General features: G+C 37.2%; 1 protein-coding gene across 2 annotated transcripts in view; it reads right to left on the bottom strand.

Annotated features, from left to right (window-relative positions):
• The window catches only part of IFT140 (intraflagellar transport 140), an 85,161-nt gene extending 69,201 nt beyond the window's left edge, over window positions 1–15,960 (bottom strand). The window contains exons 1-7 of one of the 2 annotated variants that reach the window (XM_026071636.1): window positions 15,653–15,960; window positions 13,252–13,424; window positions 11,767–11,988; window positions 6,756–6,877; window positions 5,955–6,097; window positions 1,911–2,086; window positions 739–830 (exon numbers count right to left, since the gene is read on the bottom strand). In XM_026071636.1, the coding sequence (XP_025927421.1) occupies window positions 739–830; window positions 1,911–2,086; window positions 5,955–6,097; window positions 6,756–6,877; window positions 11,767–11,988; window positions 13,252–13,424; window positions 15,653–15,821 (1,097 nt within the window). In that variant the 5' untranslated portion in view covers window positions 15,822–15,960. Of the gene's footprint in view, window positions 1–738; window positions 831–1,910; window positions 2,087–5,954; window positions 6,098–6,755; window positions 6,878–11,766; window positions 11,989–13,251; window positions 13,425–13,850; window positions 13,857–15,652 lie in introns of those variants that run through there. The other variant, XM_026071634.1, reaches the window with a different exon arrangement.
• Between the last annotated feature and the right edge of the window lie 553 nt (window positions 15,961–16,513).

Below are 16,513 nucleotides of genomic sequence, written 5' to 3'. Positions count from 1 at the left end.
GCTGGACAATGTTATCAAATGTATTCCTTGTCCATGATTGGTCTTTATCACATTCTCACAAAATTAACCAGAGGATTCAATTTGATAATAGCAGATAGAGGCTCAAAAAAGTGAGTCACTGATGTTAATGGACAGTCTCTGGTGTCCCCCCCAAAAAAAAGTTAGGGGAAAGACATGTACTCGTAGCACAGTTAGAAAACTAAAAGGTTTAGCATGTACTTAAAAAAATGCAAAAAGATAAAACCTACAGAACATGGTAACATTGCAGACAGCAAAGTGACATATTTGTTTTAAAGAATTAGAAATAAGAATAACCAAAAGACTTATGTTTTATTACAGTGATAGAGAGACATCCTGACAAGCAGGGCACATTTTTCCTGTGGCTGATGCTATGACTGTCATAAGTCTCAGAGAGTAAGAGTGGAAAGAACAAAGTGACTATCTTTTCCATGCACAAAATCAAAGGAATCTATTTTCCAGAAAGAAACGGATAAAGGCACTCAGAAAGGAACAAGTTTGGTTAGTACTGGCAGATAAAAATACCTTGAGGGAAAGGAAAACATACAGAATTAAGTTTTTCCTCAAGAAAATAGATTTTTCATTCTCTTTACTTTGAGAAACAGAATGAGAAAATAATGTAAACATGTTCAGTAAAGTTTTTAGTCCGCTGCAGACCATAAATCTTTCAGCTGGCATTTCTCTTGGACAGCAAGAACAGCTTTAAAACAAGATTCTTACCTGAGGACTGTCTCACCTACTGCTGTAACAATAAGACTATGGTCTATTAAAATGATGTCTGCCGAATGGCCTGTCTTCCCACTCAACTTCACCTGTTAACCAGAAATAAATAATAATAAATAAATAATAAATAAAAGAAAATACCAGAAGGTAGGAGGAACATATTGACAGACTATATGTATCTGAATTGCCTAGTGTGGCTGCAAAGTTAAAATGTAAGAATTACTAGAACTGTCAGATAGTTCAGATAGGCCAGTTTCCCTCAGACAACAACCACCACTAAATGAATTAGGTATATCATGTATAAAAGTAATAAAAGAAATGTTGGCAAGCAACAGTTTTTGAAGTATTAAACACCAGCTCTTGCTTCTAGTCAAAAATAAGTACTGATTAATAAAAAGTGGACACTCCTGTAATACACAAGTGTCCAATCTTTTTTGATTTTAGAAAAAAATCTTAGAAAAATTAGGGTTTTTTCAAAGCAGTGTTCTCCAACAGTGCAGTGTTTTATTTACATTTTGGGCCAAGATGATTACTGGTCCTGGATGAAGTCAGTTTGCTGTTTGTCCCTTTACAGTCATTTCTGAGTCATTACACTACTATTTGTGAGTTGCTATTTTTTAAAGTCTTTCTGGTCTTTGCAGCTCTGAAGAACACTGGTAAAGTGAAAACAAAACCTCCTTTCAGACTTGCAGACAAAGACAATGTCACCAAGAGGGGTAGGTACTGCTCCTACTAACCTGAAAGAGAAGGCAGCTCTGAATGACTGATGATAATAAATCTGAGTAAATATATTATCAGCCATTCATCCACAAAACATTTTAATAAACATTTGACTATACTGGAATTATAGATAGATTTGAAGAGTATCAACTTTCAATTCTTCTCTAACTCACTAAGACTGGGTAAATAAAGATTAAAAAGATTAATATAGTGTCAAAATGAAAGCAGCTAAGAAAAATCAGGAAAGCAAGATGAAAACCATCTTTCCAAGTTCAGTAATACACCTTTTTATTCCATGTTTCAAAGATCATATATTTGCTTATCAAGGTATTATCTGAGATGGAAAAATAAGAGTCGATTCCTCTGTGAGCAAAAAAAGCGATAACCAAAAAAACCTAACAAATACTTATAAAGATTAAACTTTTCAACTTTACCTTGTAACCTCTTACCTTCATGAGCTCTTCTGCCTCTCCCTCAAGAGTAACTGTATGCAAGGACAGCAGCAGGTTCTCTGTTATTACCACTAAAACATCTCTTTTCTCCATGAACAGAAGCTTTTGGACAGGACTGTCTATGTACAATACATGGCTTGTCTTTCCTTTCTCATTCACGTAATGCACAGACCCTGTAGTGTACATAAACCAGTTACACAGTTCTTAGTTAACGGTTCTTTAAGCCACAAAAATCAAAGTTATTTCCTTCTACTTTAATAAAGTATTCCTCAAATACTGAAACAACAACAATAACCACACTTCCTTTGTCCCCTGATCTGCCTCAGAACAAAGGCTGTGGGATAGCTGACCAGAGAAACAAATTAAAACTTTTTCCCCATCTAGGAAATCCAAAACCACAAATCATTTGAATGCCCTACTTTTCAAACAAAAGTAAACTTTCTGTGCAAGTGTGCATGTATGTGAAAGGCTAAATGATGGCTTCTGAAATCCTCAGTATTAACAATAATTTGTGGAAGAAGGATGATCGCTAAGAATTAGTACAATTCATATTAGTATTTAGAGAGGCCCATGGATATGAAGCTCTTCGTTGTTCAGAAGCAACCCACCACACACCCTAAATACAGATTTTCTACAAGAATTTCAGAAGAAACTAGGTATACTATAAACGAGTAATAGAAAGCAAATGGTGGAGTGTCTTTCTAAGAACACTGACAATGTAGTATACGACATGGCAACTACAGCACATATCAACATTAAAGAAGCCATTATCATTTGGTTAAATTGTAGCGATACATAAATCATACATAGATCTCTACCCAGTGAAAAACACTAGAATTAATATAGCATTTTCCAAACGGGATTACTGAAATCATACAAACAAATGAGGTCATAGAAGTCTGACAGATCTAATGCCACACATACACACATATCACTTCTTAGCAAATCATGACACTATTTGAATGTGGCATTTCAAACTGGTGCAGATCAAAAAAAACCTATAAAATCAAATATTTTCCCTAAAAAGCTGAAGTAGAAAAAACACAAACGTGTAAGAGTGAACATTAAGAAATTTAAGCTGAAGTATTGTACCTAAGAGTTAATATGATGTACCCAACTGAAAAGGATGTTTCAATTTTGAAAACATTTGCAAATACCTTATCAACCTCTACCTTCCAACTATAAAAAAAAGGTAAAGTCCTAACCTGCCTGCTCGCATACTTTTTCATTTTCTCCCTGAAATAAAGTCTGAATAGATATCTTCATTCTTTTCTCTTCTTAAATACAGCCGTCCAATGCAGCATCCTCTACAGTAACATTATTTTTCTATTGTAGTTATGCTTTGCACTAATCTATCATCTACAGCCACAGGATAGCAAAGCAGCTTACAAACAGCATGCTTCACACCACCTTTGCAAGACAGAAGGGAGCGGATCCCTGCAGCTGCCCTGCAGTGTTCAATACGGCCACTGCTAGGGCACAGCATTGCTAGACTCAGGATTGGGGCCCAAGGTTAGGTTGATGTAGACCCCACAGGAAGCCTCGTTAATCTTGACGGACACTGTGTTTGCACAAAGCTCTTTGAGAATCCAGGCTTCAGACAGGACATAAAGAATACGGTATCGAATTGAAACCAGGGGGAAAAGGTTAGGTAGGCAGGATGTAATTAACACAGTTCGAATATGACCAAGATACCAGTGCGACTACTGTTACTCTTGTAAAAGTCTTACAAGATCTTTTACAACAAATGGTCAATCCCTTGATTTTGTTTACCATCTGAAACTGGGTCCTGAGTTAAGTTGTCTTTCTGTACTTGGATATTACTATACAAAGAGCATTAGTACTGCATAGGTAGGAGTACTCACTATTTTGAAGCTGCTTATGCAGTTAGGGAAAGGATTATAGCTTTCTAAATAACTTTAAGAAAGTTAAAAGACTAATCTCAAAAATTGACAAATTCTGAGCTAATTGAGACTGAGCAAATTCTGAGCAAACAACTGTGAGATTTTGAAGACAAAAAGCAGCAGAAAGTGGACACTGTTTAGGCCAAAGGGGCCAGACCTTAAATGTCTGCAGAGAACACAAAAAAAGGGTGCTTTCAGAAAAAAATATCAGGATGACTTAGACTATTCAGGTCATGTCCCAGTAACAAAAATGATTCTTAGTACTCATGGAGAATGTTGCAAAACAACATTTGAAACTTCTGATCTGTTTAGGATTTCTTGTTTCAGATAAGCACCTCCTACAATGTGTTAACTGAATTTCATCAACTGTTTTACTTCCAAAATGCTGATCGCTGTAGTATCAAAATATATCTATTATCATTATCAAAATATTATCATTCTAATAAATACTTGAAACTTGTTTTTATGAGGATCTTAACTATCTGTTTATTTTAATTTAGCTTTAGCAGATGCTCCGTGGTCTTTAATCAAATCTCTTTTGTGCTATTTAGAAAAATTGGAATAATTTTTTAGTGCATCAGACAAATTTAAAACAAGCAAATTTTTCATTTATTTTTATTGAATGAGTTTGGTCTGACAATGCTGATTACAGAGGTAATTTTCAAGTCACCTTTAAACTCTTTGAAAATAACAACTGTTTCTGAAATTATGACAGATAGCTAGATTAGGACATGGGCACAAAAATATGTATGCTCAATCAACTAAAACAATGAGACTATTCAAAAGAACAAGGCAATGTAAATTTGACTGAAATTTGAAGTTCAGACAGGAGGCCCCAACTTCAAAGAAAAGGTAAGGACACCCACTTGCAGGATAGCGTGTCTGTCCCTAGATGGTGCTGTGCATCACCATAACAGTTGTTCTGGAAATGACACTAACACACAGCTATTCAAAGATTCGTTTCTTGTACAGTTGTTTCAGAAGTGCTCTGTGTGGCTTTTATATTTAAATGGTTCATGTTTGGCAAAGTGGCTCGTACCTCATCAACCAAATGAAGGTACAGTCCACTGTTCTGCAAAATAAACACCCAGCTAGACAACACCACTCCGGCAATCAACACAAAGCTGCATTGGTGTTAGTTATGGGTCTCATTCTTGCTAATGTAAATACTGAATCATGCTGTAATTGAGTTGTGGAACTAGCATAACTTAAATGGATTTTCGGAGTTGTTAACACTTGATTTGAGAGGATTACATACTCAAATTACCTACCAGAAACACAGAATACTTGTCACGCACATTCTGGCTCTCATCCCAAGGGGTAACAGGTTAGAGGGAGACAAAAGGCAACACCAGAAAAAACTGGAGTAGGAAGAAAATTAGCTGAGAATAAATTAATAGCCAGAACAGAAAAAATAAGGGGAGGAGGTATATGCCAGAGAAAGAAAAAGGATTTTAGGAAGAAAACTAAGGAAATAGAAGGAAAAAGTCCTGTTAATATTCTTTAGACTGAAGCATTGTTTCAAAGCACAGGGAAAGAAGTGAAAAAGTAAATTAATAATTTCACATAAAAATATGTTCCAGTAGCATCTGACTATTTCTAGCAAAACCACAACACATGCATTATTTTCGATCTTCGTACAAAATGAGGACAATTTCTACTTCTATTTACTTTTGGGTGTTAGAAATTGCTTTCCTTCTCCATTTGAAAAGAGCTACATGTGAAGCAATGACTAGTCAGGGCTTTTTAAAGTGACAGAAATCTAATAAGCTGTTCCACTTGTCAGAAATGTCAAAACAAGGACTATTGTCTCCTTTCAGGAACAGGAATAGCTATTGCCCTTTCAAAAGCAGGCAGTCCTCATTTGTATTAAAAGGACAGAGTGTCTACTCATCTCTCAACTTTCACTTCGGTGGGACCCTAATGCAATATCCATAGAGTTCTTTTTGCACAGCCTCACCCTGAGCATGTTAGCATTTTCATTGTTTTATTCACTTTTTCTTACCAGACATTCTCCAGTTCCTATGAACACTCTATCCTGTTGAATATATGAAAACAGGATTATCTTGCATTAAAGTGTTTTGAAGCACTAAGTAGACAAATTTCCAGCAGACTGGAAATGTGTTTTTGTTCTTACCATCTGCCAAAGTGATAAAGAAGGACAGTCCTTCCTGCGGACCCATTTTCAAAGGTGGTCCTGTTCCAGCTTTTCTCCAGTTAAACATATCCAAGGCCCTCTCATCACCACTCACTGCTGCTTTTGCCAGCTGCATGAAGTCCCTGCAAACAAGCAGAGACACTTATTTCCAGTTCCTTACATAACACCGTGCTTTCTACCCTATATGTGTTGGATGAGGACCTAATAAAGCACATAGTAAACAGGTAAAAAAAATGTTTCAACACACTGGTTGGAAAAGGACAATAAACTCAAAAAGAGAAGTAAAGAAAAATACTAATACTAGTTTTAATTTGTACTGTTTCACCTCTTTTCCCTAAGCATTGTTATTTCTACAGAAATGTGAAACAAACAAGTGATCCAGGCAAAGAAAATTATGTTTTCTACTATAACTGCGTCCTATTTTTTGCTTAGAGAAGAAATTCATAATAATGTTTAAGAACTGATTTTTGATGTAATTATTGCTACCAATAATTTCATGTATAATTGTGAAAAGCGGCAAGCACTCTGAAAACACTATCAGCAACATTGCTACATTAGAAGAACCAAAGGAAGAAGAAAAAAAAAGAAGAAAACAAAAAGGTCTGTAGCTCAATACAGAACACAGAGCCAGCTACTAGAGAGGGAGAAGAACCTGGAATTAGAGGACAGGTAGGAGGAGAACTGGGGCGAGGGGAAGCCTGTCTGGGAACAGGCTTGTCCTTCCGTGGAACAAGAGAAAGACCTGGTCTACCAGTGCTCTCAAAGGGGCACCATACTTACTCGCCAGGAGGGGGTGGTCGAAAGATACAGTGAGATACGTATTTTCCATATTCATGTTTCAGCAGGGGAGGACCCTGCACTCGACCTCGCTGGTCCATTCTCCATAGAACCAAGACCCCATGCTAAAAAAAGTAAACAGTTAATTCATTACACTTTCCACACAGATGAGAATCCAGACCCAAACTACTCAGTGCACACAAAAGTATCAACTCAGTAAACACTGTTTTATTGACAGAGCAATACCTGTCCTTCTATTTAGTTGACAAATGCAATTGCTCCTGCCTAAAACCAAGACACAAGGAATAAAAATGTTTTTATATTATGTGCTTATTTTAAATCACGTTGTCTAAAAAGGCTTGTTGGTCATACCCATTTCTAGTAAAATGACACTACAAGGGCAATTAAAACGGCCGTGTTTTTCCCTGCAAGTAAACATACACAGATATTCATTTAGGTAACTGCCTTTCCACTGTATTCTTGCAAGAAGTCAGGTTGCTAAAAGAAAACACAGTAAGCTACAGGATAGTAAATGAAAAGGTATGCATCTCCGAATAAGTGCATATAACACACACATATAGAAGATCGTGGGTATTTGATCAGACATGTGAAGTCCCAGGATGCAGATCACCTGTCTAGGGAAAAACTTCAGAAATTCTGCAGCTTTTTCTTTCTTTCATACGGTAGACATTTGACTACAATGAGAATTCATTTAAAAAAAAAAAATCATAGCTGAAAGAAACACAGGAGCTAAAGAAACGAAAGACTGGTTAGCTAATTCATTCAACAGGAGTCAATAGAAATTGGCTCTGGAAAGTAACCACACTATTTCCTTCAGCATAACTTTAGAATTATCTTGAGCAACATAGCTTTTACCATTTCTTTAGGAAAATGTTCAATAGTCTAAATAGATCGGACTCCCAGGAAATATTTTTCCTGACACTCATCCTAACCTTCCCTTTCCTTAATTCCATTTCTCCAATTTTTTCTTACCTATCTCATCTCAAGCAAGTTTTCATGCTTCCTGATATTTTATATCTAAAGACTGTTACTGTATATTATTATGAAGGATTATATTCTTAAGCTTCCATTTTGCTGCCAATTTTATATAACAATTAGGAATATATAACCTGGACTTTTCTTTTCTCTATCCAAGTACACATACTTTCTACAAAACAAACATTTGCAGCATAAATAAGAAATAACCAGTATCACACAAACAAAGTCTCAGTTGCTGGCTTTTCCGAGAGCCAGAACACAAGCACACGCACCAGAGAAAGGGCAAATACTGTGCAAACCTCTGAGCCTGGCACAGGTTTTGAAGTTAACAAGCATTTTGCTGCGCCAGCTCAGGATGAGTATGAATTTCAAACCCTTGCTGACTGGAAAGAAAGGAGCAGGCAGAGAAGCAAAAGGACAGTGCAGCATGACATACACATTAACAATCCCAACAAACCGACTTACACTACAGTTTCACAGCTGGAATTTTAAGACTATTATTATTTATTATTGTCATTATGTTAATGCCAAGGAACCAAATTGCATTTGGAGGCCCCCTGTGTAAGCACTGCATGAAAAAAGTCACAATTTGCGGTCTAGAGTTTAATCTCATTTTGTTTCATTAAGACAATCACAATAAAAAATGTATTATGATTTTCTCTATTTTTCTTTATTGCTTTTAATGGAATAGTCTAGAAATGAAAGACTAGTAACAGTAGTATACTGCATACACTTATACTTTACAGTTCTAACTCGAACCCACAGGAGATGCAGCTGAGGCCTTCCAAGGTAACATCCCCTTCTTTTTTTCCTAAATGCTCAGAATCAGAGTTCTAATTTCTTCTCAGCAGTAAGATGATAATATTTATACCATCCAATATTCTTTACCAAGTGCAATTCTGTCTCTTTTAGCTTAAAGACTGTGCAGCTGTGAAACTGCTGTCCTCAAGTTCCAAGAGGCCACTCATGGTTCACACAATGCTTCCTGCTTATCTCTGGGAATCACGTGATCCTATGATCAGAAAGTTTGTCTTATTGGTTGCTCTTCTAACTTTTCCATCAGCTTTAAATGTCACCAAAGTCCAGGGATTCCAAATAAGAAAGTCTGCACCACTTATAAGCTGGAGGAAAAGCCTGCAGCCTCCTAAGGCTGTTGACATTCATTCCATTCCATTCAAGATACCCCACGTTGAGAGCATCTCTCTATGTCTGAACGAGACTTGGCTCCTTTTGCACAAAGGCCACTCTCTCTGCTTCTAAAATAACACCAACATTCAGAAAAAAATGGAACTATCACATGAAAACCAAAACTATTTAAGGTCATTTGGATTTTTATCCTCTAAAACACATAGACCCCCCCAGTTCCTCTATTCCAACCATGAGATGGGTTTATCTAATGAAGGAAGCAAATCTTGTATTCCATTAGTTCAATTCACAGTACGTGTCTGATAATGCCCTATGCCAACACTTTGAAAAGATATATGAGACATTAGCAAGTGTTTTTTACATACTGGTTTTGCAAGGGTTACTGTAAAGGGAACTCTTTATCTTCCAAAATGCATTTGGGAGTTAGCATTTGCTTGCCAACTTCTGGCAAAGTCTAGAATCTGAAACCAAACTGAAGTCACTGATTTCTGTCTAAAGATAAACATTTATGAGGTAGATGAAAAAGCAAGGTAGAACTCAGAATAAAAGCATGTAAATCTACTTGTAAGTTATGCTTCCATACTCAGTCATAAGTATAACAGACTGGAAAGAAAAGCTCATTACATGTTCTAAGTGTGACAGCGGTTATAGAAATGATGCAGAACTGAGCAGCTTTCAAACAACATTTGGAAAGGACAAAGGACATTGATCTTCGAATCTATGAGATTCCCTCTTAAGGTATCCCATATCTTCTCAATGACTTTTAACAATCTAAAGCTTTAGCTTTTATAACTTTCATTATAGAAAAATAGAAAAAAATACTTCATTATAGAAAAAACCTAGAACCTTAGGATTCTCTTGTGTGATCAAAACCTGGAAACTGGCTGAATAGCAGAGCTCAAATTGTGATCAGTGGCACAAAGTCTAGTTGGAGGCCAGTAATTAGCGATTTACCCCAGGGGTCAATACTGGGTCCAATACTGTTCAGTTTATTCATTAGTGACCTGGACGAAGGGACAGAGTGCACCCTCAGCAAGTTTGTGGATAATACAAAACTGGGAGGAGTGGATGATACCCCAGAGGGCTGTGCTGCCATTCAGAGGGACCCCAACAGCCTGGAGAAATGGGCAGAGAGGAACCTCATGAAGTTCAAAGGGAAGTGCAGAGTCCTACGCCTAGGGAGGAATAACCCCAGGCACCAGGGCAGGCTGGGGGCTGATCAGCTGGAAAGTAACTCTGCAGAGAAGGACCTGGGAGTCTTGGTGGACAAGCTGACCATGAGCCAGCAGTGTGCCCTTGTGGCGAAGAAGGCCAACAGTGTCCTGGGCTGCATTAGGAAGAGTGTTGTCAGTATGTCAAGGAAGGTGATCCTCCCCCTCTACTAAGCCCATCTGAGGCCACACCTGGAGTGCTGGGTCCAGTTCTGGGCTCCCCAGTATAGAGATATGGAGCTATTGGAGCAGGTGTGGCAAAAGGCCACTCAGATGATTAGGGGACTGGAACATCTCTCATATGAGGAAAGGTTGAGAGAGCTGGGACTTTTTAGCCCAGAGAAGAGAAGACTGAGAGGGGATCTTATCAATGTGTATAAGTATCTGAAGGGAGGGAATAAAGAGGATGGGGCCAGACTCTTTCCGGTGGTGCCCAGCAATAGGCCAAGAAGCAACGGGCACAAACTGGAACACAGGAAGTTCCGTCTGAACATGAGGAAAAACTTCTTTATTGTGAGGGTGACAGAGCACTGAAACAAGTTGCCCAGAGAGGCTGTGGAGACTCCATCCTTGGAGCTATTCAAGGACACAGTCCTGGGCAACGTGCTGTAGGTGACCCTGCTTGAGCAGGGGGGTTGGACTAGATGATGTCCAGAGGTCCCTTCCAACCTCAACTACTCTGTGATTCTGCGAAGAGCTATATCTGTTTTAAAAATGTGATTACTGTCATCTGACACCAAACAAATCAATACGAAAAAAGTCTGGTCATAAATACAGGGCTCTCTACAAAGAACTAACTGCAGTTGCATTAATGTATTCTCTCTGCATAAATAAGGTTTCAGTTACACTCTGTGTCACCTTCTTCTGTCTCAGCAGCATTTCTTCTTTTCTAATAAGCAAGAGGATAAATTCAGCTGTGATTCTTAACAGTTTTTCTGTCAAATCCAACAATCAATAGTGGTGTAAAATTATACAAAAAATTTACATGGTGTAAAATTATATTTTCCTTTGACTCATATAGACAAGAATTCTTGAAGCACAGAACTGAAATTCTTGGACACGCTCAAGTTTGTATCAAGGAGATGATAACAAAAACAGACCTATTTTATTTGCTGACTTAAGAACTGGCAAAACCAGAATACTCTATGAATACTTAATCCTGAATACTAAATATTCAATAGCTAATTTCTCATTTCACTATATAAAATGGCAAACAGCTCATTAAGAAATAAAGACAAACACATTTCAAAATATTTCCACAATATATTTTCAATAAAATAGGTGCTACTTATTGAAAACAAGACAACCTACACTAACACAAGAGAAATTAGTATGTTTTTAAGTACTTAAGTGAGGGTAGCTATGTGTGTGCAATGGATGAATATACTGCAGCTCTGTTACAGAACTTTGATTCTGGACATCTTGGTTTTATTCCTGAGTCTGCCAAAAAATTCCTGCAGAGACAGGAGGAAAAAATTCCAACTTTCTGTGCCTCCGTTATCCCATCCATTAATTTGTACCTAAAGCAATAAAATTGAACTTTCCCCCCCAAACCAGTAGTAGTTTGCTAGTAGTCCATTCTACAATCCTTTTCTATCAGTGGGGTTTGCAATGTTGTGTTCCACATCAAAAACACTTTTGGCATTTCAGCTGCTTACCCTATCACCACACACAAGGCGGGTACCATTCGTACTCCAGTTTAGAACCGTAATTTCAGCATTATGATTGGGTGGTACAGTGTGGTGCTCCTTGTCTTGTTTGTTAAGTACCACAACTTCTCCATTCTCCCAGCCTGCTGCCAAAATCAGTCTGGAGGGCTGCCAGGAAAGGGATGTGACCCGAAAGCTTCTTTCAACATGTGCATCAGACACATGTTCTCCCTGCAAATGGAAATAAAGTGCAGGGTCAGTACAATGGAAACTCAGCACCAGGGTGCAGCCACACCTTCAGACTTGCTCCCCAATCAACAAGATATTTTTCTGTCTTATAGAACAGACGTTTAACAGAGCATCCTGCAAAACATATGAGATGGCTACATAAATTTCATTTACATCTGTTTTACATGCATTAAAATGTACTACGATATGCAGTACATCCACTTCAAAATTGCTAATGAAAACACAGTGGTATTAAAAGCGACTGCCTCACTCTGCTTTTCCAGGCTATTTTTCCCTCAAAGTATTCATGAGCAGCTCTCACTGAATATTGAACTTTGATTCCTGTAGAAAGGATGAGAAGGCTTCTGCTAGGTTTGAAGCTAAAAGCCAACTTTTTGAAAAACAATACAGCAATTTTAGTGAGGATACAGAATACTCTAATGTTAAACTCTTAAAGTTACCCCTCCTTTGTGCATGGTTTGCTATGAGTTGCTCAGGCAACTCATTTAATCTTTGCATCTATTTCACTATTTGTAAAATTCAGATGAGAGTTTTTTAGAAAAAGCACTTTGAAATGTATGCATTTTATAGGCTACTCATATTAACAGACTTAAATGTTTACATTACACCTGTTGCTTGATAGGTTATAGTATAATTTCCCTTAATAGAGCAGATACTTTTTTCCCCCAAAACAATGCAAACCAAAGTGTTACAAGCCTCTTGCATGAAGTTTATCAGAGTATGAAAAGAGGGAAAGACCTGTCTACAGGCAGAAACTGTATTAGGAACCACCTACTCGATTACCTGGCTCTAGCAAGTCAGCTTGGTCTTGAGATGGAGGAATAATTTTTTTTCTTTACATTTCTTCTCTATTTTTTTTCCTTTACATTTTATTTACTTAGTGTTTCTAAAAAAAGAAGTATGTGTCTATTTTATTTTTAAGCCTGAAATTCTCATACCATGAGGACTAAGTGTCTTAAGTTTCAAAAGCAAATTGGTAACCATCACAAAAAAGACCTAAGAACCATAAAAAAAAATTTCAATTGAAAGATCAATATAATTTATGAAGAACTTGTTATGAAATACCTGTAACCAGTAACTGATAACTGACTTGTCCTAAATTGCATGGGACATGAATAGTAATTAAAATTGAGAGAAGGATTAAAGGAGCACAAGTAAGGATACAAATATATATAAAACAAAAGCAAAATTTTAAAGCAGCAAAATGACACCAAGTCCAAAAGCAAAGTTTCTGACTATTCATACCTGTTCCAGATAGATATCCACACAGCCCCCAGATGTAGTGCTGATGGAAGCGACTGCCAGGAGCGGATGAAGTGGGTGCCATGTTATATGAGAAGGGGAGGCAACTGAGTCAGGAGCTTCTATTCGATGATCCACATAAATAGCCATAACAGAAACTGTCACAGACTGCAAACCTGTCCAAGAAAAACAAACATTTCTAACAGGTAAGAGCATGCTAAAAATTGGAGAAAAAAAATAAAGATACAGTTTTATCTTCTAAATATGCTTTATAAAGAAAATTAAAAAGGTTGAAATGGTATTTTTGAAAAATGCTTAGGAGTGCTGGCCTTATAGTCCATAGATTCAAGGTTCACATAGCCTAGTACCCAACCTCTCCCAATGGCTTGTGCTGGTTTATTTCAAAGAACACCAAAATAACTCAAAATTTACCAGAAAACTACTTCCAGTACTTCACATCCAAAGATGGCAATTACCATACAGACAGTGAGCTCTTATGTTGCAAAGCTTCATATTTGAGTTGTCTTTCAGAATAACTTTTAACAGTTGACACCACTTTGAAACTTGTTTTGTCATAGAAACTACGCAGTGGATTAGTTTACCTTGTGCATCCTCCACAAAGCCACTACCTACATTTGAATGAAAATACTCAAGAACGTGAAAACAATGTTCTTTTCAGAGTTTTGTGTCCGAAATGGGGCAGGTCGCTAATAATCTTCAATATGTTATATACAGAGATGATTTGAGGAATTTGTGTTGTGTGATTTCACCAGTTTGCTTTAAAAAGAAAAACAGCTGCAGAAAAACCAACTCTTAAACACCTCAGCATTATTAGCCAACAATGCCAAGATCTGAAAAGACCGGGGGGGGGAACGACAAAAAAAACTTGGGGTTCTTGGAAGGTTTAAAAGGCTCCTTTGACATTGCCAGGGGAGAGCGAGTTTTTGTCCTGAGCTGCCAGACTGCGAGTTAAGAACCGGCAGGCACATGCACAGAAGTTCAATTAGCCTAGATCACCAATCACACACTAAGAGAGGATGTAAAATGGATATGAACATAGACTCTTGTTTTAAAGTCTCTTCCTTTCAAATATTATGCCCATATTTAAAGCGAGTATTTTGTTTTAAGAAGGTTATGTTGCCTTTCCCAAAAAAAGAAAAGCAAAATCAGATTTTGCACCTTTGCCTAGGTAGGTTAGAAGAGCAGTTAAATGCATTATTGATACCGGGATAGGAAAACTAACCTGTACAGCGGAAAGAATACATAGAATAAAAATAAAAGACTACTTGGCTCAACATTTACAAATGAAGTAGGTGCCATTTTTAAATAGATTGCTAGTTCAGTATCTTGCCTCTAATGTTAATGAGAACAACACAAACTAGCAGATATCAAAATAGAAACAAGTGTAGCTAGCCTTGTTAAAAGATGAAATTGCTTGTTACAAGAGCCATTCAGTTTATCTCCCCACTAATTCCGAATCCTCTACACACCTGCAGCGGCACACAAAAGAGAAATCATTCAAGTAAAGATGGGAGTGGTGTTCATCTTTGTTTCATGTTTCTTTTCTTAAAAGCTGTTCTCTTAAACCTCCAGTTCTGTTCTGAAATACTCCCCCTCATTCTATCACTTTCATTCTTATTTTGCCTGCTTCATTTCACATTATTGGGGAAAGAAGTTATTCCACATTTGAATACAAGTTTTATATTGGCTCAGAACTTTAACTAATAGAGAAATTTGTTTCAGGTTCAAATGAAAATTTGAGATGCCTAAATAAAAAATATCTGGTATGAAATAAAGACTATATGAAACAAAACCACACTGCTGTAATTTGTTTTCTAGAGCCACATATTTTTCTGCTAAGTGTTCATTGCATCTGCAGTCATAAATATATTACTTGAGTTCCCCTCAGAGAGGTAAGTTTTTAGCTTTAGAAGCTGTCTCTTGACCAACTCACATCAAGCCATGTCACCTGCTTCACTACACATGAGTGTCAACTTGTTACAATTAAGGTAGGTGTAGCTATCTATCCATTTTGGCATTAATGCAGAGCAAGAACAATCTTTCAGCCAAAACTAGGTATGTTTGAAAAGGCAGACCAGCACTTACTAAAGCAAGATCTGGTGATATTGTGTAAATTACAGACAATCCCTAGTATTAGATAACCACCTCGATAACTATGCAAAATGGTCTAGGAGATTGCTATATGTAAATAGTTTATATAAGTAGATCTCTCATGGCACAAAATCACTTAAAATCATTCATTATGCTTGCTGTAATCTTGGGAATTCATTATCCACATATTTACTGTTGCTTGAAAAGCTCGTGCATTTACACTCTAGCTGACAGATGCCTCTCCAAAAATGTCTTATCAAGGAAGAAAAATAAAAACAAGGAGCAGAACTACCTTTTATATATGATTCTGGCACACCATGTTCTATTTTTTCAAGGCTAAAAGACAAGAACTTCCTTAAAATCAAACACTGAGGAATGAAATAGAATATGATCAAGTCCAGGGATCTCATCTCTTCCATCATATTAGATATTTGAAAAAAGCAAAAATTTTTGTTTATCATCTACTTGAATCATTGTCTTTAAGGCTCTGGCTTGATTAGCATCCCAACATACCTGACAGACACTTTTGAAACAACCCACAGGTGCTTCATAAAAACTTATCAGTTCATATAACCTTTAGGACCATTAATGTCTATAGACATAGACAAGTACAGAGAGAGATTCAAGGTCATTCTCTCCCCCTGTCTTTAACTAGTCAGACACAAGCCAGCGCTAGTCCAAATGCCATACATCCACACTAATACGGTTCCGTGCTGGGAAACCAGGTCCTTCAGGAAATCAAGCCTGATTTTAGATTTTATTAGCTCACAGGCCATACTACACCAATACAGTTATATGGTTTCTGAACTAAAGCAGATTGATGAATGGCCACCTCAGAGCATGGGCAAAGGAGTCACATTTGTCTGCACCCACCAACACAGACATACATAAGATTGCATTGGGACTCATAATAACTGTATGAGTAGGGGAAGATTATGCTTTGATATGGGGCGATTTCCCTCCAGACAAACCTCTCAGCTCATTACTTAAAAGCCGACAGTTAAAGAATTAAAATGTATTAAAAGGAAAATAGGTTTTACTTGTCTGGTTTGAAGTTCTCTCGGATTTAGGTGAGTCTCATTTCTACAAATGACAGAAGTGAGCCAGAATGAATGTAAATATTTCAAAGGGTAATAATTTACGTTCAGAAAAA

Source organism: Apteryx rowi, unplaced genomic scaffold (genome assembly GCF_003343035.1).
Source record: "Apteryx rowi isolate R43461 unplaced genomic scaffold, aptRow1 scaffold_329, whole genome shotgun sequence".
In the NCBI taxonomy this organism is placed as follows: domain Eukaryota; kingdom Metazoa; phylum Chordata; class Aves; order Apterygiformes; family Apterygidae; genus Apteryx; species Apteryx rowi.
Note: the sequence above shows the minus strand (reverse complement) of the source record. Positions and strands in the feature narration are given on the sequence as shown.